A 23,818-nucleotide genomic window follows, 5' to 3' on the forward strand; every position below is an offset into this window, starting at 1 on the left:
TCCACTTCTGATCCAGCTCTCTGCTATGGCCTGGGAAAGCAGAAGATGGCCCATGTCCTTGGGCCCCTGTACCCACATGGGAGACCTGGAAGAAGCTCCTGGCTCCTGGCTTCAGATCAGCTCAGCGCTGGCTATTGCGGCCATTTGAGGAGTGAACTAGCGGATAGGAGACATATCTTTCTCTCTCTCTCTCTCTCTGGCTCTACCTTTCTATGTAACTGTCTTTCAAATAAATAAAATAAATATTTTAACAAAAAAATAAGATCATATAAAATTAAATACATCATGACCAAATAAGGTTTGTCAAGACAAGAATGATTCAACATTATAATTTCCATTCATGTTTTAGATGATATTTAAAAAATCAGGGGAACAATCACTTGAAATGTTGCAAAATATATGCACAAAATAATTGATGGCATTTCAATATTTATTCATGATGTAAATGCTTACAAAATAGGAATAAAAACTTCGAAAATGTTATCTACTCAAATCTACAAAGGAATTTCAGACGAATTTCCAGTCACTATCTTTAATTCAATAACATTTAATTGGAAACTCTATCCAGCAAAATAACAGGTATAAAAGATGAAAACACCTTCTTGCCATGCCCCCAACTGTCCTTAATGATATAAACATCTATATTAGAAATCCAAGAGAATCTATAAAACTTCAGAGTAACAGGAGTATTTGGCAAAGGGGGATCAGCATAATACTAATATATTAAAACCTGTAAATATTCCTACACACAATAATAAAAATGATATTTAAAAATCATCTGGGGAACTTTCCAGAACACTGAGGTGGGGAATAGTGCTGCCTGCTCAGGTTGCACAAGTACATGCTCCTTCCTTCGCTTCACACTGGCTCTACCTGGCTCACTGGCTGAAGAAAATGGTTTAAAAAATCACTTACTATGATGTTTTGGGGGTTCAAACCCATTATCACTCAGGAAGAACTGAAAAAAGTTAAAAGTTGGTCTTAAAAATACCACCTTTGATAGAATGACAAATGCCCTAAACAACACTCTGGCCTCAGAATCAGCCCTTAAGGCATTTGGATATGGCTAAAGTGCCCATGACAGCATTTCAGGCAAGGAAAGCCAAGACACTGTGGCAAAAAATGGCCTACATGAAAGATCTCTGTGAGTGAGAGCCCAGTGGAAAGAAGGGACCATCAAAGAAGGAGGTACCTTTCTCTGAAGGGAGGAGAGAACTTTCACTTTGCATATGGCCCTGTCTAAATAATGACAGAGTTTGTGGACTTAAAGGCTTCTGTAGCCTTGGCAGCTAATGTCAAGAGCCTCGAGTGATCACTAACGTCATAAATAAGAGTATCAATTGTTAAATCAACAACAGGAGTCACTGTGCACTTGCTCCACATGTAGGACCTCTGTCTTTAATGAGTTGTACTATGAGAAATAACGGTGAAACTTGTGTTCAAATAGTATTTTTTACTTTGTGTGTCTGCGTGGATGCAAACTGTTGAAATCTTTACTTAGTATAGAATTGATCTTCTGTATATAAAGTTAATTAAAAATGAATCTTTATGAAGATGGGATGGGAGAAGGAGTAGGAGGTGGGATGTGAGTGTGGGTGGGAGGGCAGGCATGCGGGGAAGAACTGCTGTATTCTAAAAGCTATACCTATGAAATTTATATTTATTAAATAAAAGCTTTCTAAAAAAATAAATACCACCTTTGGAGCAGCTGCCTTGGCACCGAAGTTGTCACCACCTGGGATGTCTGCATCCCATCGAAGACCCTGGTTCGAGTCCTGGCTACTCTGCTTCCTATTAAGCTTCCTGCTAATGAATACTCTGGGAGACAGCAGATGACGGCTCAAGTACTTAGGTCACTGCCACCCACATGGCTTCTGGCTCTGGCCCATCCCAGCCCTGGTTGTAGTGGGCATTTCGAGAGTAAACAAGTGAAAGGAAGCTATCTCTCCTTCTTTCACATAAAATAAATAAATAAAAACACCAGGCTGGTAAGAATCCAAATGGAGACAAGTTTAAATAAATTTTTGGGGGGCCAGCATTCTGATGCAGTAAGTTAACGGCTGCTTATGATGATGGCATCCTACATCAGAGCACTAGTTGCTCAGCTTCAGATCCAGCTCCCTGCTAATGCCCCTGAGAAGGAAGTGGAAGATGGCCCAAGGACTGGGGTCCCTGCCAGCCCACAGAGGACACCTGGGTGGAGTTCTGGGCTCCTAGATTCGACCTACACCAGTCCCGGACATTACAGCCATTTGAGGAGGGAAACAATGAATGAAAGAACTCTTTGTCTCTCCCTCACTCTGTCACTCTGGCTTTCAAATAAATTAAAAAAAAAAATCTTTAAAGAAAACCAGATTTCTGGGGCCGGTGCCATGGCTCACTTGGTTAATCTTCTGCCTGCGGCACTGGCATCCCATATGGGCACCGGGTTCTAGTCCTGGTTGCTCCTCTTCCAGACCAGCTCTCTGCTCTGGCCTGGGAAGGCAGTGGAAAATGGCCCAAGTGCTTGGAGACCAGGAGGAAGCACCTGGTTCCTGGCTTCAGATTGGCGCAGCTCCAGCAGTGGAGGCCATTTGGGGAGTGATCCAACAAAGGAAGACCTTTCTCTCTGTCTTTCTCTCTCACTGTTTATAATAAATATCTGTCAAATAAATTTTTAAAAAAAGAAAAAAGAAAACCAGATTTCTCAAGTTTACAAAGTCCTCGTTGATGCAAAAAGGGAATTATGTGACAAAAGAGGAGAACAATCAATTGAGGGTGGAGCAGAAGGTTTGGTTCCCCCATGGTCACCTGTATTGTTTGAAGGAGAAGAAAGGGATGCAGAGAGAACAGCGAGGTTATTTAAAAAAAAAAAAAAAAAGGTAGCCTCAGAAGATTAGATAATGGTGTAACAAGAACATTGGCTCTGCAAAAATAATGGGCTTTGTGACAAACGTGAAGGCCAAGGAGATTAGAAAAGAGCAATGAAGTGCTGTTCCAATTGCTGAGTTCCGGAAGTTCAAGTAAGAAGTCATCAAATGGTACCTGGACGGTTCTACACAGTCTCTGTGCATGGAATACCCGCATGCATCAGCCCTCCAGAGATGTACAAGCTACAAATGAGGGCAGTTTGACAGAAGAAAATTCCAGATGTTCATATTTTAAGGTAAGAAAGATAGCCTGAAAATAACATTCCACGGAGGAGCCCAGGAGCCAGCAGAAACTATCATTGTGCTACATCTGAAGAAGTATGCTCTTGTTACTCAGCAAGGAGACTTTTTCACATGTGTGGAAAACAGTGATCAAAGCATGATGTGGCTTCAAAAAGCCAACCTCAACTCTGGACAACAGAACCCAGTCACCATCTCTCACCCAGGTCACATTGTCAAGCATGGAGATACCAGGTACTGTCAAAGCCATGAAATTCATTAACAACTTTATAAAAAGGGTCACCTAACCACTGAATTCAAAGAAAGGCTTTCTCTTTCCTGAGAGGAAGGAAGCAGCAAACTGATGAAAAGGGTCAGATGGAAACTGGCAGATTTTGACCCAAATCAGGAAAGATGGCATCATTGCAATGGAGAAGCATATAAGGATGATGAACATCATTTCAGAAAGGGTGTTCAGTGTCAGATCTCTGAATGGGGTCAGCAAATAACTCACTGCTGCCATTTCATATACAGCAGTGAATGAGTGAAGAACCAAAATCAGCATGCCTCATTATTTGCTACTTTTTAATATTCAACTACAGTGTTTCAAAAGTTAAATGAAGAGGGCCAGCACTGCGCCACACCAGTTAAGCTGCTATCTGCAACGCTGGCATCTATCTGTATGAGTGCTGACTCGAGTCCTGGGTGCTCCAGCTTCTGATGCAGCTCTCTGCTAACGCACCTGGTAAGCACCAGATGATGGCCCAAGAAGTTGGGCCCCTGCCACCACATGCAGACCTGGATGGAGTTTCTGGCTCCTGGCTTCTGCATGGCCCAGCCATGACTATTGCAACCATTTGCTGAGTGAACCACTGGATGGAAGCTCATTCTCTCTGTCTCGGTCTCTCCTTCTCTTTTCTGTAACTCTGCCTTTCAAATAAAATTTGAAAAAATTTATTAAAAAAAAAGTTAGGAGGCTAGCGCTGTGTCATAGCAGGTAAAGCCATCACCTGCAGTGCTGGCATCCCATATGGGCGCCGATTCGAGTCCCAGCTGCTCCACTTCCGATCCAGCTCTCTGCTATGGCCTGGGAAAACAGTGGAAGATGGCCCAAGTCCTTGGGCCCCTACACCCACAGGGGAAGACTTGGAAGAAGCTCCTCGCTCCTGCTTTGGATTGGCTCAGCTCCAACTGTTATAACCAATTGGCAGGTGACCAGCAGATCAAAGATCTCTCTCTCTGCCTCTCCTTCTTGCTCTGTGTAACTCTGACTTTCAAATAAAATAAATAATCTTTTTTTTTTTTTTTTTTTGACAGGCAGAGTGGACAGTGAGAGAGAGAGACAGAGAGAAAGGTCTTCCTTTGCCGTTGGTTCACTCTCCAATGGCCGCCGCGGCCGGCGCGCTGCAGCCGGCGCACCGCGCTGATCCGATGGCAGGAGCCAGGAGCCAGGTGCTTTTCCTGGTCTCCCATGGGGTGCAGGGCCCAAGCACCTGGGCCATCCTCCAGTGCACTCCCTGGCCACAGCAGAGAGCTGGCCTGGAAGGGGGGCAACCGGGACAGAATCCGGCACCCCGACCGGGACTAGAACCCGGTGTGCCGGCGCCGCAAGGCGGAGGATTAGCCTAGTGAGCCGCGGCGCCGGCCAAAATAAATAATCTTAAAACAAAACAAAAGTTAAGTGAAGACTAAGCACAAATATAAAAGCTAAAAAAAATGCATCCAATTCTGAAATTACTTCATATACATGGATGAAGTACTGTATATGGGACAGGGCAATTGCTGTGAGAAAGGGAGATATAAATATGGAATGGGGAAGGTAACAGACCTGAACTAGAGGCATCAGCATGCACTCAAAATGTTCTAAAAATGTTATCTACTTCCCACTGCTGCCTGCTGAAAGGGCTTAGGAGAAATGAAGTTCCTGGCAGTAAGCAGGGCCAGTGCCTAGATCTTGCTTCCTAAATGATCAAAGTCTCCTTGGAAAATCAGCAGTGCCTAGGGCCTCCATAAAATTGAAGAGGAACACAGGAAAATAAGGCAGGACTAGAATGGAGGGGACCTAATAAAACTCACGCAAGTGATCAGAAGGGAACCCCAAGAACCAAACTGCAGACAATCTGAGACCCATAACAAAGAAATGTATTATAATGATGAATAAAATCCACGACCTTGGTGTGATTTAAAAAAAATTCACAAAATAGGTAAATGGAGGAGGATAAGAGAACATTTCTCCACATTAGAATGCCAACTGATAAACAGGGAGGAAATGCTAGTCAGAGAACACCACTACGGGGCCAGTGCTACAGCACAACAGTTTAAGCCACCGCCTATGATGCAGGTATCCAACGTGAAAGCTGGTTCAAGCCCCAGCTGCTCCACTCCTGATCCAGCTCCCTGCTAATGTGCAGCCAAGGATGACCCGAGTGGGGAAACCCAAATGAAGCTGCTAGATCCTGGCTCCTGGCTCCAGCCTGGCCCAGCTCCACCCCTGGAGGTCATCTGAGGAGTGAACCAGTAGATGGAAAATCTCTCTCTCCTACTCTCTCTCTCTGTAACTCTGCCTTTCAAATAAATAAATCATAAAAAAAAGAAAAGAAAAGAAAAGAAAAAGCCACTATTTTCAAATTATCATATTACTATTTGGCTCATCCATAAAAGTTTACTGGAGAACATGGAACAGTATTTTTGAACAGAATGTTTGCTTACAAAGGAGAAAAATGTGCCTTTTAGAGTAAAAAAAGTGGCACCCATGCCCTTCACTAGGTAATTCGCATGAACATAACCAATAATGGGGTGGGTAGCATGAGCTCCCTGACTTACCACAGTGAGAAGAATGCATCACTTAAGTGGGGTCTCTACAGAAATACCTAACATGAATGTACCCAGGAGGAAACATGGTTACATTCATTCTACAAAGCAACCGCACCCCCTAGGCTCTTCAACATGACTACAGTCTCGGAGGATGGAGAGGTCAGGAGTCACTTCTCATCCCTGTGATGTGCTCATGTGAGAGAACGACCTGGTTCTCAGAGCCATAAATGGAGGTGGTGAGGGGTAAGAGGTCAAGAGGCCACAGCCCTTAGTTTCAAATACAAAGTTAAACATAAAACAAAGAAAACATGGACATTAGGCATACAAAAGGAGAATGGCTTAAAAATTAGCACATTTTCATAATATTAAAAAATAAATCATGCAATGTTTTATTTTCAGGGAGAAAAATTGAAAATACATATAAATAAACATAGGACATATTTGTGGGACATTTTGTTTTACTGAAAACTCAACACAATGAATGACACAAGAGGGCAGGGTAACCAACACACTGCCTCCTACCTGTTATCACTTCGGGTTTCCATGGCCACAGGATTTGGAGAGGCTCGATGACCTGAAATGGGAATCAGGCTGCTCCTCTCTGCAGGGTAATCGGGCTGGATACGAGGAGAAGTGTGTGTGATCTGCTGAGGCACCACCTTAGCTACAAATAGTAAAATCCAATCGCATTACCACTCACATACGTTTACTGGCCTGCCAAAACATTCTGGGCTAGCAGCGATCATATGAATGCAAACAGTTATAAATAAGTCTGGGTTTTCAGTTGTAATCAAAATAAAAAAAATCCAAGTTGAGTAGAAGATATTTGACTGAATTATTCAAATCCAATAAGCCAGTGAAATATTCATACTATTATTTGTTAAAGCAAAGCTTAACATTAATAATGAAACAGAAATATCAGCAACCAGGCCCTTTCCTCTTGACCTGGCCTCTCAGAGATTTTTTTTTTTTGGTGGGGTGGGAGGAGCTAAAACAACAACAACAACAACAAAAAACTTTCAATACAAAAATGGCAAAGAACTTAAATTCTACTCCAGAACCAAAAGCTAATCAGCAACAATTACTTTCCAAGTCTCATCCAGACTTGGATGAAGAAGGATGAAGGATGCTTGCCCTAGAGTACTACTTAAGAGTTCCCAAGGTCCTCTGAGTGTCCTGTGACTTCGGATAATATGTCATAGCAAAATCAAAATCAGCATGCCGACAGGGTTTCCAAATTCAATCTGATGATTAAATTTTGCTCTTTTTTATGGCTTGCAACCAAATTTTGTCTAGAAAGTGTAACTGACCTGGGACACACTTTACTGTACCTTTGGCTGAAGATTTGCAAAGCAAAGCTATGACCTGTATCAGAAGATAAAGAGGGACAGCTTCCTTGTGTGCGAAGATCCAAGTTACACCGGTGACAGGCACGGAAGCACAGAAGACTAAGATGAGGTCCAGTATCATGACCACCAGGACTGAGCTGTGCAGTCACCATCTCACCCAGCTGGCTGCTGGGGACAACCCTGCAGGATGGCTGTGGGCTGCCAATCTGACCACCTAGAATGGCACTCTTCGGCCGATGCTGAGAGAAGCTGGCACCCAGGTTTCCCTTCAGGCAGGTAAGCAGAGTGGATGCTCATAAGAAGCAAGTTAGCCTTGTGTTTTCACTGGGCTCCCTAAAACGTGGGAGAAAATAATGCTTCCAGTAGAAATGAAGCTGCCACTTGGCAGAGTATCTAACCCATGGTAAGCAGACACTTGTCATAATTTTAAAGCTTTAGGTTTTTTTACCAAAAACCCAGCACAATTTTTTAATTAAAAGCTAAAGGAGGCCAGCGCCGCGGCTAAATAAGCTAATCCTCCGCCTGTGGCGCTGGCACACCGGGTTCTAGTCCCGGTCAGGGCGCCAGATCCTGTCCCGGTTGCCCCTCTTCCAGGCCAGCTCTCTGCTGTGGCCCGGGAGTGCAGTGGAGGATGGCCCAAGTCCTTGGGCCCTGCACCTGCATGGGAGACCAGAAGCATCCGGCTCCTGCCTTCAGATCAATGCGGTGCACTGGCCGAAGAGCGCCAGCCACAGCGACCATTGGAGGGTGAACCAACGGTAAAGGAAGACCTTTCTCCCTGTCTCTCTCTCACTGTGCACTCTGCCTGACAAATAAATAAATAAAAATTAAAAAAAAAAAACCTAAAGGAGGGGCTGGCACTGTGGCTCACTTGGTTAATCCTCCACCTGCGGCACCAGCATCTCATATGGGCACCAGGTCCTAGTCCCGGTTGCTCCTCTTCACATCTAGTTCTCTGCATAGAGCCCAGGAGGGCAGCAGAAGATGGCCCTAGTGCCTGGGTTCCTGCACCCGCATGGGAGACCAGGAGGAAACACCTGGCTCCTGGCTTCGGATCTGCTCAGCGCGCCAGCCGTAGTGGCCATTTTGGGGGTGAACCAACGGAAAGAAGACCTTTTTCTCTGTCTCTCTCTCTCTCACACTGTCTATAACTCTACCTGTCAAATAAAATAAATAAATAAATAAATAAAAAAGCCAAAAGGAATATGCAGCACAAGAAGTGTTAAGTCTGCCACAACGCTATCTTCAAAGAGAATCCCTATTTTCTGAATGATTTTTTTTAAAGATATATTTATTTACTTGAAAGTCAGAGTTACAGAGAGAGAGAGAGAAAGGTCTTCCATCCGATGGTTCACTCCCCAACTGGCCACAACGGCCAGAGCTGCGCAGATCCAAAGCCAGGAGCCAGAAGCTTCTTCTGGGTCTCCCATGCAGGTGCAGGGGCCCAAGGACTTGGGCCATCTTCTACTGCTTTCCCAGGCCCTAACAGCTGGATCGGAAGTGGAGCAGCTGGGTCTTGAACCGGCGCCCATATGGGATGCCAGTGCTTCAGGCCAGGGCATTAACCCACTGCACCACAGCGCCGGCCCTTGAATGATGTTCTCATCTGATTCTGCCTTCTGTAACTCTGAATACATTGTGTGGGCCAGACCGTGAGGTAGATAAAGATGGTATTCAGGGGCTGGCACTGTGGCATAGTGGGTAAAAGCTGCCACTTGCAGTGCCAGCATCCCATATGGGTGCTGGTTCAAGTCCTGACTGCTCCTCTTCTGATCCAGCTCTCTGCTGTGGCCTGGGAAAACAGTACAAGATGGCCCAAGTCCTTGGGCCCCCGCACTCGCGTGGGAAGACTCAGAGGAAGCTCCTGGCTTCAGATTGGCACACTCTGGCCATTGCGGCCAATTGGGGAGTGAACCAGCTCTATCTCTCTGCCTCTCTTTCTCTCTCTGTGGAACTGACTTTCAAATAGATAAATAAATCTTTAAAAAAGAAAAAGATGGCATTCAGTTGGAAACGAGCATTCACCAGAAGATCCAAGCTGGCGATTCATCAAGCTTGCCTTCCCTGACCTAAAACGTTCCCATTAGTAACAACGGCTGAACTCAACTTGCAACCTCACCTGGCAAAAGTGAGAGTAACTTGGAAAAGTCACTTAAGTGATTCTAACATATCTTCTACACCCCAACTTGAAAATCAATGCTCTAATGCTATAATAGTTATAATGTTTTAACAGTACCTTCTCAACCGAGGTACTGTTTATAGAGACCCTATGATGATGTAGCAAAGAAATACTTGGGTTAGAATACAAAAGGAAAACAAAACTGGACGATGAATCTGACAGGACGTAGGAATGAACACAGTCTAGTCTCCGGGAACTTTCAGTGAGTTTACTCTACAACGTGATCACATAGAGGACATGAATGCTGCCCTGAGCAGAAGGTCAAGAGGAATCAGGACAGTCACCCTGGGGCACATGCCCTCTTGGCTGGTCTGCTCTTCTTCGTAGCCACACAAATACTCACAGGTTCTTGACCGTACACCTTCAGAGCATGGGCTTGGCTCTATCACTATAGCACTGAGGACCACTCATGGCACCGTTAGGCAGAGCCAGAAAACAATGTGAAAGGACAATATAGAACAATCCATGATATTTTCCAAAAAAAAATTGTTAATGCTAAAACAATACACATATACACAAAACTTCCTTCCACGGAAGTGAATTTACCTCAGAGGGATATGAGTCATTCCAATGCCAAGTCACAACGAGCACTAGCACAAAAAAGCCCAGCTAGACGCCTTCTGAGGAACCCAGCACCCAGACAGGGCTGGCACGTCCTGCACGCTACCATTATTCCAGAAAAGTCCCTCCCAGATGCCTGACGGGCCAGGAAGCTACAGCCTACCCGATGTGTGCAGAAGGAAGGCTGGGACCCAACAGCTAGGGAAGCCACACCTCTGCATCCAATTACCACATTTCTGAGAGCTCTCTCTACAAAAGGCAGTTTTACTTCTAAAAGCACACTACACTAACAACATGGCAGTCGGCCCACATGTTCAGGAGCAGAGAACAGCAAAATGATGTGCTCAGTGTCACAGACTCGAGGCACAGGGGACGCTGGAAACTAAGACCTCATGGGCTCCACAGAGCAGCCTTCTGCCTCCAAAGCCACAGCCGCTGCTTTGGAAGCTGTGGGAGTGATCTCCTCCCCGAGGATAAGCACTGGCACAGTGCGGCCCTGGGCCCAATCCAGCCTGCTGCCTGTTTCTGCATGGCTGATGAGCTAAAAATGGGTTTACATTTTAAATGCTTAGCAATGAAAATCAAAAGAAAATTTCATGGCACATGAAATTCTACCTTCTCTGCCCCTAAGTAAAGCCTTATTGGATCCATTCACACCTGTATTTCCATGTCTATGGCTGCTTTGGTGACACAGAACCATGCGGGTACAAATCCTGAGACAGTGGCTACAAGGCCTTAGAGAAAAAATCTGCTAGGGCCAGCACTGTGGCACAGCAGGCTAAACAGCCACTACAAAAGCTATATCAGAGTACTGGTTAGTCCTGGCTACTCCAGTTCCAATCCAGCTCCAAGCTAGTGCACCTGCAAAGGCAGCAGATGATGGCTTAAGTACTCTGGTCCCTGTCACCCATGTGAGAGGCCGCAGGACGACCTGATTCCTGGCTTCAGGGGTCACTGGTGGAATGAAACAGTAGATGGAAGATCTCTATCTCTTACCTGTTTCAAATAAATAAATCTTCTAGAAAAAGGTTGCCAACCTCTGTGTTGTTGTGGTTTTTTTGTTTTTTTGTTTTGTTTTGTTTTTTTGACAGGCAGAGTTAGACAGTGAGAGAGAGAGAAACAGAGAGAAAGGTCTTCCTTCCATTGGTTCACTCCCCAAATGGCCGCCAAGGCCGGCGCTGCACCAATCCAAAGCCAGGAGCGGGGTGCTTCCTCCTGGTCTCCCATGTGGGTGCAGGGCCCAAGCATCTTGGCCATCTTCCACTGCCCTCCTGGGCCACAGCAGAGAGCTGGACTGGAAGAGGAGCAGCCAGGACTAGAACCCGGCACCCATATGGGATGCCGGCGCCGCAGGTGGAGGATTAACCAAGTGAGCCGGCCCCAACCTCTGCTCTTAATGACTAAAGTTTGACTGCCAGAAACTTTTTGCATTACCCAAGGATGCTGGCTCAACAATGTGTCAAAGTGGACAGGTTCTCTTTATTTTAGACCTCTGCTTTCTTTGTTTTGAGTTACTGTATGGTGAACTTATTTCACGACAAGGTACACACAGAAGAAGTCAAGTCTGCTGACTGTGCAAGTCCAAACTAAAGTTAGAGTATTCAAAGCCTGTTATCCTCTTTTCTTCCTACTGTCAATGAATGCCAAATCTGTACAGTAAGTAATATTAAAAGTCAAGTGAACTGTTGCTTTCAAACCCAAGAACAAAATACAAGCAGCCAGCAACATGGAGGCCAGGACAGAGGGCTGAAAAATCCCTCCCGGGCGTGTGTGAAGACTGCATGACACTCACCAACCGGGATGTTTGAGGTGGTCACAGCAGTCGCATGGGATGAATGGGAGGGCATCGTCATGGTGACAATCGTACTCGTAGGAGCTTGTGTGTGTGACACAGATCCTGAAAAGGGGGGAGAGAGGAAATTATCTAACAAAGCTCTTGGGACAAGTGAAACCGATTTTTCTAGCCTATTTTCTTCTCTGACTGAAGGCAAGAAACATGAAAAATGAACTCAGTATTTCTGCTGCCTCTTTTCCCATGGTTGGGGTGGGGGGTGATGGTGGTGAAGAGCAGGTTCCCAACTTACCGGCTGTCGTTGCTGACGGAATGGTGTTGGTCGCCAGAATCGGTGCTACTGTTGCTGCCGCCACAGGTGTACCAGTGCTGAAGATGGTCTTCTGTGGGGGAAATCCCACAGCAGGGTCACGAGTCAGCTTGCTTCCCGCCCCACCGAGTCTCAACCCAATCCCTGCCTCCACAACAGCCAGGTCCTCAGCCAGCAAGTGGGGCACCGGTGGCTCTTCAGCTCTGGCTTTACCTGCGCCATGGTGTGCAGCTGCTGCTTTGGCGTTCCCAGCGCGGGATGATTCGGCAGTGTGATTCTCGTCGTCACGTCCCGTGACTGGGCAGGCCGCTGGATGTTGATCGCTGCGGACGGTGGGTGCTGGATAGACAGGGTTGGCCGACTGAAAGGACACAGAGATACTGTAACTTTTCCAGAGCCAACGCAGGCAGCCAAGGCCACTTCCTATCTGTGCTAGACTGCAGTCATATAACTTGTATCTCTTTCGAGGTCTATTAAGTCCCGGTTAGACCCACACTTGGGCTTGGGCCTTGATCTCAGCAACGAAGAAAATGTCCTATTGAGTCTCCCTCCTGAAACTGCCGCCAGTGTCATTTTAAAAGGTATCAGTACCTACCACAAACTGGGCAAATGAATAACTTACTGTCAGTAACCCCACAGCAGTCATGAATGAACATGACTACAAAGACCACACTGCATTATGTGGCCAAATAGGAAGATAGACAGCAAGGTCCTTGTGGTAAAAATTTCCACACATTTCTTGAGGGAAATTCACAGACAATCTTGGTTAACAGCAGTTTCATCTGGTCCCCTTGCACAAACCACCTCGCCAATTCTGTGTCATTCCTCACCAGACACAGGAACACTCTAGAAAAAGACGCGGCAGCTATGACTGCCTCATGACCAAAAGGGACATTCACAGAGACAGTACGCCAAACTAACCTGTGGCAAGAACTGAAATTGCAACAATGGCAAGAAAACATCACAATGTACCAAAGCTAGTGTTTTATTTTGTTTTTGAAAGATTGATTTTATTTATTTGAAAGGCAGAGTTAAAGAAAGAGAAAGAGAGAGAGAGAGAGAGAGAGAGAGAGAGGTCTTCTATCCATTGGTTCACTCCCTAAATGACTGCAACAACAAGGACCAGGCCGAAGCCAGGAGCCAGGAGCTTCTTCCGGGTCTCCCACGTGAGTGCAGGCGCCCATCCTCTGCTGCTTTACCAGGTGCATTAGCAGGGAGTTGGATAGGAAGTGGAATAGCCAAGACTCGAACCAGTGTCCATATGGGATGCTGGCACTGCAGGCTGGGGCTTTAACCCACTGAGCCAAAGAGCTGAGGAAATGGAGATGGACAGTTTAAAAAATGATATGGGAAGACTATGCAGCCATTTGATAAAAATAAAATCAGACCCATGCCTCACACAGTACACTAGAACAAACATCAAAAGGACTAAAGGCAACTAAAACTACACATGAAGAAAAGATCGGGCACCTCTTTTCTATCTAGCCTTGCAGTAAACAGCTTTCTAACTATTAAAAGTTTTTAGAATCCAAAAGCTATAAAAAAAAAATCAATAAATTTGACTATGTGAACAAACAAAAAAGTAAACCTCCTACCTGGCAAAGTACCCTATAGACAAAATCAAAAGACTTAACCTTCCTAATGTACTGAGTCCTAGAAAACAATACGAAAAATAAAAGTCCAGTAAAAAACTGGGCAAAGGATATAAACGGACAGTTCACTACAAAACACAAATGACCCCTTAATGAAAGATGCTTACTCTCACACTTTATCTTTTCAACAGAGGTCTGTGGCCATGACTGCTATATTTTTTTATAAATGATTACTTATTTGAAAGGCACAGCAACAGAGACAGGGGTAAGAAAGGAGGAAAAGAGGGGGTACAGGGAGAGAGACAGAAAAAGGAACAGATCTTCCACCTGCTACTGGTTCACTCCCTAAATCCACACAACAACCAGACGTAGGCCAGACCAAAGCACCTGGCTCCCAGCTTCGGATCAGCACAGCGCACCAGTTGTAGGGGCCATTTGGGGGGTGAACCAACAGAAGGAAGACCTTTCTCTATGTCTCTCTCTCTCACTAACTTTGTCTGTCAAAAAAAAAAATGTTAATGTTTACATATGCACATTACATATCAGGTATGTTGGAAGTGCTTGCGATCTATTAGTATAGCTACTACCCAAAAGGATCTCTGAGGTGGGTAACACTACTGCCATTTTCTAGCCATTTCCTCTTGGACCTAGCATTGCCACTTCCACAAATGCTCCTTAAGGCTATTCCATCACAAACATGCAACAGCATGTGCCAAAATATCCCTGCACTGGGTAGAGCACAGCCAACACAAACGGATGAGTAAATAGTAGGAGTTCTAGGTACTGATCTAGAGTCATCTCCACATTGTATGAAGGAAATTCAAAACATCTGTATAAAAGTGAATTAAATGATGCAAAAACATTATAAAATTGTATATATGGGGGCCAGAGCTGTGGCGTAGTGGGTAAAGCCACTGCCTGCAGTGCCAGAGTCCCATATGGGCGCCGGTTCGAGTCCTGGCTGCTCCAGCGGTCTTGGGGTAGGTGCTGATCTTCAGAAAGCAGGACCCCTCATCATGAGTGCGTTTACGACTTTGAACTCTTCTTCTGAAACCATCTTCTGTGTTTGACCACATGAAAAACCAACTAATTACAGCAATGTCTTTACAAAACAAGCTTTTCATTACAAAAGAGAAAAAAAGATACACAAATACAAAAATCTAAGAAAGCAAGAAAAACCTGCTACATTTCATCTGGAAACCCCAATATGAAGACGGGATTATCTTGACTATCTTAACAAAGAGCCCAAATGTGATAACATCCCAACCCCTAGCACCCAGATCTTGGGTTCTAAATACTACTCTCTTAACTAAAAGGAACATAGGTCCTTGGAGAAATGGTGGATTTTAAGATCAGGCAAGCAGGCAGAGCGGGTCTGAGCATCCAGTGTCAGAATGAAGAAAGTACTCAAAAGATGATTAGGAGTTATCAATAGGGTACCGAGTCAGCTCAAAAGAGTTCTCACTAGCCACATTCAGGGCAACCGGGAGAAGATAAAGGGACGATGATGACACAGGGAATACAATATCCATGATTCAGATGTTCACAGCAACAACCTGCCTTGCCTAAAAAGGTCATGGAGATTAATAAGGTCACTTAGCAGAAAGTGCTAACTAATCTATTGTCTTAATCACTATAATATTTCTTTTTTTATTTTTATTTTTATTTTAACAGCTTCAAAGTGATTTCAGGAACAGAGACCCAATCAAGTAACTTGACATCTACCAAAAATAGGGGGTTGACTTATAACAAATGAACCTGCAATCATCCTCCAGCGTTTAGCTGGGTCCTTGACTGCTTTGGTATTTAAAAAAATTTTTTTAATTAATTTATTCTTGGGGCTGGCACTGTGGCATAGCGGGTAAAGCCACCGCCTGCAGCACTAGCACCCCATGTGGGCACCAGTTTGAGTCCCAGATGCTTCACTTCCAACCCAACTCCCTGCTAATATACCTGGGAAAGCAGAAGATGGCCCAAGTACTTGTGCCCCTGCGCCCATGTAGGTAACCTAGAAAAAGCTCCTGGCTTCATTTTAGCCAACTCTTGCCATTGCAGCCATTTGGGGACTGAACCAGTGAATGGAAGAACTCCTCTCTGTCTCTCCCTTTCTGTAACTCTTTCAAATAAGTAAATAAATTGTATAAAAAATTAATTTATTCTCATCTATTTGAAAGGCAGAACAACTGACAGAGAAAAAGAGAGAGAGAAATCTTTCATTTGCTAGTTCACTCCCTATATGCCCACAACATCCTGGGCTGGGCCAGGCTGAAACCAGAAGCCTGGAATTCCATCCAGGTCTCTCACAGGGGTGGCAGAAGCCCAAGCACCTGAGCCATCAGCACCGTCTCACAGGCTGCATTAGCCGGAAGTTGCATCAGAAGCACAGCACCTGAGATCTGAACTGGCAACTCTGATACGGGCTGCAGGGATCACAAGCAGTGGCTTCATCTACAGCAGCACAAGTGCCCCTTGCTTGACTTGTCTGGAGTACAGATAAGAGGACTGCAGGCAGAGACTGCCAGCCTGACATTTTCTCCTCCTGAGAACGGCACAAGAAAAACAAAAAGAGGAATGTGGTCTCCATCTTCAACACAATCAGGAGACACCGGAAATCTCAAACCACAGAACAGATAGCAGAACTGCCAAAGACGGGCGCTAACGAAACTAAAGGACGGGGGTTTCTGGAGCTGGGATTTCAGAGATAAGATCCAGTAAAATACGATTCTCCAAAGTCAGGAGCAGCACACTCACACACAGGGGACCAAAATGTTTTGCTTCGGAATACCGGAAACAGAGATGGCAGTGAGGCCGAACGTGAACCAGTTTGTTTGGTTAAGAAGCAAAGGACACGGGGTTGAAGCAGAAATCACACAGCTAGAGATAAGCCCCAATGTGGGGTGACGGTGGCAGAGGCGCTGCTGTTTTGAGTGGTCTGTCCTTACTGGCAGGAGAGAAGCACGGCCAAGAAAACCCAAAGGGTACTGAAGCATTCGGGAAATTGCTCTTAAGTCAGCACATGACCTGGGCGACAACACGAACAAATTACAATAGCTGATCCAGAATAAACTCGGTCCAACCAAAGACGCATACGCAGAAATGACAGGCATGGGGTTATTTAAAGATGCAAAGAAGAAACGTGAGAGATGGGGGAGCACACTGGACACGCTTCCACCGGGCTGGTGAGAGCTGCGCCAGGACTTTTAAGACTTTAATGAAAAACTGCTTCGTAGGATGAAAACACAAAGCAGATACAGGAACTCAGTGGAAGTGATAAAACAGAGGGAGAGAAAAGAAGTGGAAGAACTGAAGAGGGAAACAGCAGACCACCACTGAGCTGTTTCAGGAATGAAGGCAAAACTAAGAGTAGGCAAGGCAGACAGCACTGGAAAGCAGGGAGGGACAGGGATGAACAGAGTATGAGGAAAAGAGTTTAAAAGGGCAAGGTAAGCAAGTCATGTAAAAAGATCCAATACACACAAAAATGAGGACCCCCCCAGTAAAATGGAAAAAATGAATCAAATACAATTTAAGAAGACTTTTCATATAGTTTTATGCTATAGATTAAAAAGCACACCATCCATGATGGACAATACAAACACATAAAGAAGGCAATTGGGAAAAAAGATCAAGGTCTTTTTTTAGGAAGTTAAAAAAACATATATACAGCAGGTTGGCATCAGACTTCTCACCAGCATCATCTAGCTCCAGAAGAAGGGAAAAAATATCCTTAAAGAATTCATGGAATGAAAATAGAATCAAACTACTTCTTGTATAAAGATACATGGGAAAGGACTCTGAGCATGTAGGAACTAAAAATATTACTCCTTAAGATAAGCCCTTCTTGAAAAACCTAACAGAGTAAATCTCGATTGACTCAGTGATGACGGGGAAAAACAGTCAAAGAATTGGCAGACAGGACTGAATGTATTTCACAGAGGGAGTAAGACTCCCACTTAACTCTTTCTAGAACTTTCAATTCCTTTTCTGTATCTTGAACCAATTCTATCATTTGGTTCACCTGGCTTCGAGAGTTTGGTGAACTATCTGGAATCACTGGGCTGGCTGCTTTCTTTAAAAAAAAAAAAAATTTTTTTTTGAAAGGCAGAGATGGGGGGGAATAGGAAGGGAAGGAAGGGAGAAAGAGAGAGAAAGAGAGAGAGAGAGATTTATCTTGATTATCTTGCATCTGCTGGTTCTCTCACACATTTCCACACTGGGTGCTCACAAGTCAGCACAATCTTAAAATGCCCAAACCAAAGCCTGAATTATTCTTTAAACCTGCTCCTCTCCTGTTCTCCATCTCAGGTTAATGGCAGTCTGCCTTCCTGGGAGCACAGGCCTACTAGCACCAGCATAGTCCCCACTCTTCTTCTCTCCAGAAATCCTCCACTCCATCTTCCAAATCTGCCCGTGTCCTTCCATCTCCAGACCCCAGCTAAACCCTTCTGTGCAATCTTCCTGTGTCCTGCTGTGACTCTCCTCAGCCTCTTCTATCAAGCAACCAGGCTGATCCAACTCAAACTCTAATCACGGCACTGCTCTGTTCAAAACTGCTAAGGCTCCTCCCCACCCCGCTCATCCCAGCAAAGCCCAAACCTCAGACAGCTCATCAGGTATCAGGGGCCCTGACTGACTGCTAAACGCACCTCTCCCTGCTCTCCCACTTTGGGCCTCCTCCAACGTGCCAAACACACTCCTATCGCAGGGTCTTTACACGCACTGTCCCTGCTGCCTACAACATTCCTCTCCCAGATAGCCACAGAGCTCACTTCATTATGTCTGTCAAGGTTCTCTCAGAAACATTCCTACCGACAAAGCCCTCTCTGCCCACCTACCCTGCCACTCCAAAATCCCCCTCATCCTACTTAAATTTTCTCCAAAGCGCCTCCCACCTTCTAAAAAAATATTATTTACACTGTCTCCAGCCCCTAAAAATATACCTATGAGGACAGAACTTTGTTTACAACTTTAGCCCCAGCATCCAAAATACTGAAAGCAGCACTCAGCAGGTTCTGACTGAGAGAGGAAGGGGAGGAAAGGGGAGGCAGGCAGGAGGGGGCGACGGCACGCGCGTCACGCGCGTCACTGCCCCAAGCGTACCTAAGTGCTGAATCTGTAGCATGTGCGGCCGTCGTGGTGATGACTGGAGACTGAGCTCTGGTGGCTGACACGGTCGCTACCACAGCGGGCGGGATGGTATTAGAGGTGGTCACAGGTGGACGAGACTACCAAAAGAGAAGAAAACATACTTCACTGGAAACCGAGGGCCAAATAAAACATGGCAGGCCAAACACCGAACACGCCATCAGAAACTTGGGCCCCCAGGTTAGTATGTCTGTGTCCAAATCAAAGTTAATTCTCAACATGTGCGTAAGGAATTCTCTCTTCAGTTAGGATGTTATGAGACACAGAATTATCAACAGGTCCTATTGTGGCTGGACAGTATGCAGGTCGCTCCTTTCCAAATCGTCCCGGCCTACAGTCAGGTGTGGAGTCCCCACAGGTCAACTGTGAGGCCTGGTACCACACGACAGAGGGCCGACCCAGCTAAGGAAATAGATGGGGCTTTCAGGCCATCTAGTGGGCAAAAGCAAACACACAGGAACATGACAAAAGGTTCTTGCTTTCTGGATGTTTTCCCTTTTTTTTCTCCATTTTTCTTTTATTTATTTGCAAGGCAGAGAGAGAGAGAGAGAAACAGAGAGAAACATCTTCCATCTGCAGGTTCACTCTCGAGATGCCTGCAACAGCCTAGGCTAGCCCAGGGGCCAAGTGATGGCTGAACCCACTGAGCCAAACACCTGCCCAGTTTTCTGGATGCTTTCACACGAACATACTGTGCTGCCCTTACCACTGCAACTCATGTGAAATCCGCAGCTGACAACTAAGCTCCTTCCCCTGCTTGTCCACTGTCATTCTTCCAATCACCTGAGCTCTCCTGCTCATCCACCTTCCTGACCCTGACAGACGTGGATAAATCGCCGGACTCTGCCCATTCTTCACCTCTGCCTTTGTCCTCGGGCCTCTCCTCCACTGCTCCCTCTGTGAACAGCTGCTCGTCTCACCCTAGAGCCCCTGCAGCGTCTTCCCCACTAGAGAGCCCCTGTCTGGGTTCTTGACTTATACAATCCTTCATATAAACCATGAATACACCTGCGAGCCTAATTACTACCCAACTGAGTTTCACTGGCCACCAAGGTCTTTTGTTTTCATTTGAAAACTAGAAACTAGAAATGTACTGCCTAGGCAGTGTCCTGATCAGGACTTCCTTACCGTGGGAAACTCCGCAATTTCACACATTGTACCTTTCCAATTCCCAAAGGCATCTGAACTTCCTCCTGCTCATGCAGCTAAACTAATTTAATCTTTGATCTAACAATGCTAAGTTAAAAAAAAAACTCAGTGCTTGTTTGCCTACAAAATCAACTTTAGACTCCATCTCAGAGTTCCTCTTTACAGGTATCACAGTATCTTCTAGTATATTATACTTCAGTAGTACTGAGACCACATATTCCCTCGAAAAAAGGTTGGAAGGCATGAACCAACTTCCTGGAAAAGAGTGTGTGTATGTATATATACACACACAAATAGAAATATGCCCAGAACTTTTAGGAGTTCACTGACCTCTAGCCAAAGAAAATCCCTCTCATCCTAGCTAGTCCTTACCGCACACTGTCTCTGGCCATCACTCTTCCTCGTCATTATTTCCTGCTTCACCAGCCTGAATCCTCATTTCACACCCATTCCCACCAAAAGCCTCCCCTTACTACCTCTGCTCTGTCAAGACACTGCCTTTCCTTCACACTTCATGAAGGTTTGGCAACCAGATCCAGTCACTGAACTCAAAAGCTCTCCCAGTGCCTGGCAGAGGGAGTAGCTCTGCTGAGACACTTCACGCTTGATGGCTGAGTGCTCCCACCCTCGACGTACCTGGATTGGTTGGTGAATGATGTGCTGTACTGCTGGCTGAGCTGTGGCAGCATTTGGCAACTGTGAAGTGGGCCTCAGGACTGTGGTGACTTTGGAACTGGACATCACGGCGGCAGCAGCTGCACCTGCAAAAAATTACTAGTATGGATTATGGGCCCATGATTTTTTTCATTTCTTGAAAAGTTTATTTTTGTTTATTTGAAAGGCAGAATGACAGAGAGCCATTAGCTCCATTAGCTGGTTCACTCCCCAAATGTCTGGCTGGGCCAGGACAAACCCAGGAGCTGGGAGCTCAATCCAGGTCCCCCACGTGGGTGACAGGGACTCAAGTACTTGAGCCATCACTTGCTACCTTCCAGGGTGACCATCCAGGAAACTAGATGGCAAACAGATGTGGGACTCAATCCCTGCCACTCCCATGAGACGCCAGTGTCCCAAGTAAAGCTGCTTATCTCACACTAGAGCTCCTGAGGCGTCTTCCCCACCAGTAAGCCCTCGCCTGGGTTCTTGTCTTTGTGCCACAATGCCCATCCCTGGGCTCATAATTTTAATAGATCCAATTATATTCCCTACGAAAATAACCAGAACAATTTCCAAAAAACAGAGAGTGTGCTGTGTGCTGGTATTCAGCTGAAGTACAGTACACATACTTCCCATTTTATCACACAGAACATGAAGACTACGTGTACTCAAGAGATTAATAATAATAGTCTGAATCACTTCTTCAAGGACATTCTCAAACTAGCTGTTGTTCTGTTTTTGCTTTATCAATTCCAAGTGCACAGTAGGGAAGCACACAATGACAAGCACAGGGTGCTGCCACCGCCTGGGTTCCACCTACTGCTAGAGTAAGCACTTTAGCCACCAGTGCCACTTCCCATCAGCCACCACTGGTTCTGCACGCTGAGTGCAGACGTCAACACCACAAAGAAGGCAAATGATGTCTTAGCAGATCCCCAACAGGACCAGTGAACCACACCAACATAAACCACACTGAAAATCTAAATTGCTTTAAGTTAAACACATAAGAAATACAACCCAGCAAGCACAGAGTAACCATGAAAAAATGTGTACTGCTCCTCTAAGTTGATTTCTCCTGTCCTGTAACTTCAGTAAACTGATTCCGGATGCATTCTGTAGTACCCTGTTTTCTAACACATGTGTATCTGCAGCTCTGTTCTGAGAGTCAGAACAAAATGGGCAATCTTTACCTCGAGGCAAATGAGAAGCTCCGATGTGCAGCGGGGGCCCGGGAGCGTTGCTGCGGATGATAGACATCTGTACATTCGTGGTCATGATGTGATGCAGGTTACTGGGATGTCCCTGAAAGGAACGAGATGTAGCGTTACTTCCATGCGCTTGCTATGAACCACTGCCTTTGGGAAGTCAGGGGCCTCCAAACCCAGGTCATGTCAGTCCTTTTAGACAATGTGTGCCCCAAGGCAATGGGCTGAGGACGTGGCCTTTAGCTTTTTTTTATACAGCAGACTGTATCATGACCCCTGCCAACAGGCACGAGAGAAGCAACTGTGAGGACGCAGCACCTGCTCCAGGCTCACCGAGTTGCTGGGCCCCAGAACAGATGACGTATTTGGCTGCTTCCTTTTAGAAACTCTCATCTGCCATTCATTAGCCTTTCATGCTTGTTTTCTTCATCCTGGCCAAATGCTTATTTTGCCTCGCCCTATGTTCTTTGCATGCCACTGTATCCCTCCATTCTTCACGGACAGTCTTCTAAGTACATGCTGGGCAGCATCCCACAGCTACTCCCCTACCAGCTTTTCAGCTGATGCCTGACATAGCCCTTCCTCGCGCTTCCCTACATCTCTGATACCAGCGTTTCTCAGGTGGAGGTTCCCACACTTCCACAAGTACCCAACACTAGGACAAAAGGGAAAAACACAGCACATCTTTTCAGTTATCAGTGTTTTTTGAAAGCATAAAGGGAAAGAGTTTGAGACTCAGTTTTTTATTAGTAAATAATTTAAATTTGTTTTAATTTATATTGGACGCCACTATCAAGCATACATAATGGAGTAGGATTATAAAATTTCAAAAAAAAATTAAGAGATGCCAAGTTAAGTGTTCACAAGTAGAGGCTGCTTGAGGGAACACACCAGCACCCCAAGAAATGCACACTTAACTGGAGAAAATGCAGGGCACTACGCCCTCTTCTGCTGGGAAGCTTCTGCCCTATCAGAGTTGCCTGCCTCAACTCCTGAAGAGCACGGCTGTCGTATCTAGATGTCTATCCCACAGGGGGCAGGCCCTCCACCACAGCAGATGCTCTAAAAATACTGCCCGGGATGGAAACACAGCTTGGGACGCCCCCATCCCCTGTGAGTGACTGGGTCCGAGCCCTGGCTCCACATGTGATTCTAGCTCCCTGCTACGTGTGCTCCAGGAGGCTGCAGGCGATCCCTGCCATTCACGTGGGAGACCCAGATGAGTTCCAGGCTCCTGGTCTTGTCCTGGCCTAGCCTCAGCTGTTGCAGGCATTTGGGAAGTGAACCAGAGCAGGGAAGATCTCTGTCTGCCACTGTCTCTCTGCCTTTCCTGCAGATAAAAACAAACAAACCAATACTACCCAAACTACCACTATGAATACAGGCTTCTACTCCCTAAGGTAGCTCTCCCATCCTCACCCTCCTCCCCTTAAAGACGCCAGCTTTTTTAGGACATTATCTAGTATTCGGCTGGAATTCAATAAATAAGGGTTAACAGTTTTGCATCTCAGTTTGAAAATCAACAAATGAAGAGGAAAAAAACCTGTTGTCCACTGATTGTTGCCACAGGAATGGCTGAAGCTTGAGGGATGCTACTCTCCATGGTAACGGTAACCTGCCCTGGAACCTTGGGGGGAAGTGACAAGGTAGAAGGTGGAGCAGGAGCAATGGGACGGCTAGGCATGGTGGGCTTCGGGGGCGGCTGCAAACAGAAAACCATAAGAAATACATCAATAGCCTCATACTAGCGATGCATTCCACTCTCGAGTTAAAAGTACACAAATCAAAGCTGGAGAGTGCCAGCAAAGACGCCATACGTCTTATACAGTTTCTCCCCCAGCATAACAGCGTCTGCATTGAAGTACTAGCATTTCTACTTTACAGAGGAGGAAACATACAAAGCAAGGCTAAGTGACTCCTTCAAAGCCACACAGACA

At 45.7% G+C, this 23,818-nt stretch overlaps 1 protein-coding gene across 9 annotated transcripts in view; it reads right to left on the bottom strand.

Annotated features, from left to right (window-relative positions):
- Positions 1-23,818, bottom strand: part of SAP130 (Sin3A associated protein 130) — an 83,452-nt gene that overhangs the window by 50,567 nt on the left and 9,067 nt on the right. For all 9 annotated transcript variants that reach the window (XM_070071035.1, XM_008258464.4, XM_070071036.1 and 6 more), the window contains exons 4-11: positions 23,425-23,583; positions 21,867-21,978; positions 20,656-20,780; positions 18,826-18,950; positions 12,347-12,494; positions 12,116-12,206; positions 11,824-11,928; positions 6,465-6,606 (exon numbers count right to left, since the gene is read on the bottom strand). In XM_070071035.1, the coding sequence (XP_069927136.1) occupies positions 6,465-6,606; positions 11,824-11,928; positions 12,116-12,206; positions 12,347-12,494; positions 18,826-18,950; positions 20,656-20,780; positions 21,867-21,978; positions 23,425-23,583 (1,007 nt within the window). The remainder of the gene's footprint in view (positions 1-6,464; positions 6,607-11,823; positions 11,929-12,115; positions 12,207-12,346; positions 12,495-18,825; positions 18,951-20,655; positions 20,781-21,866; positions 21,979-23,424; positions 23,584-23,818) is intronic.

Source organism: Oryctolagus cuniculus, chromosome 3 (genome assembly GCF_964237555.1).
Source record: "Oryctolagus cuniculus chromosome 3, mOryCun1.1, whole genome shotgun sequence".
NCBI classification, from domain to species: domain Eukaryota; kingdom Metazoa; phylum Chordata; class Mammalia; order Lagomorpha; family Leporidae; genus Oryctolagus; species Oryctolagus cuniculus.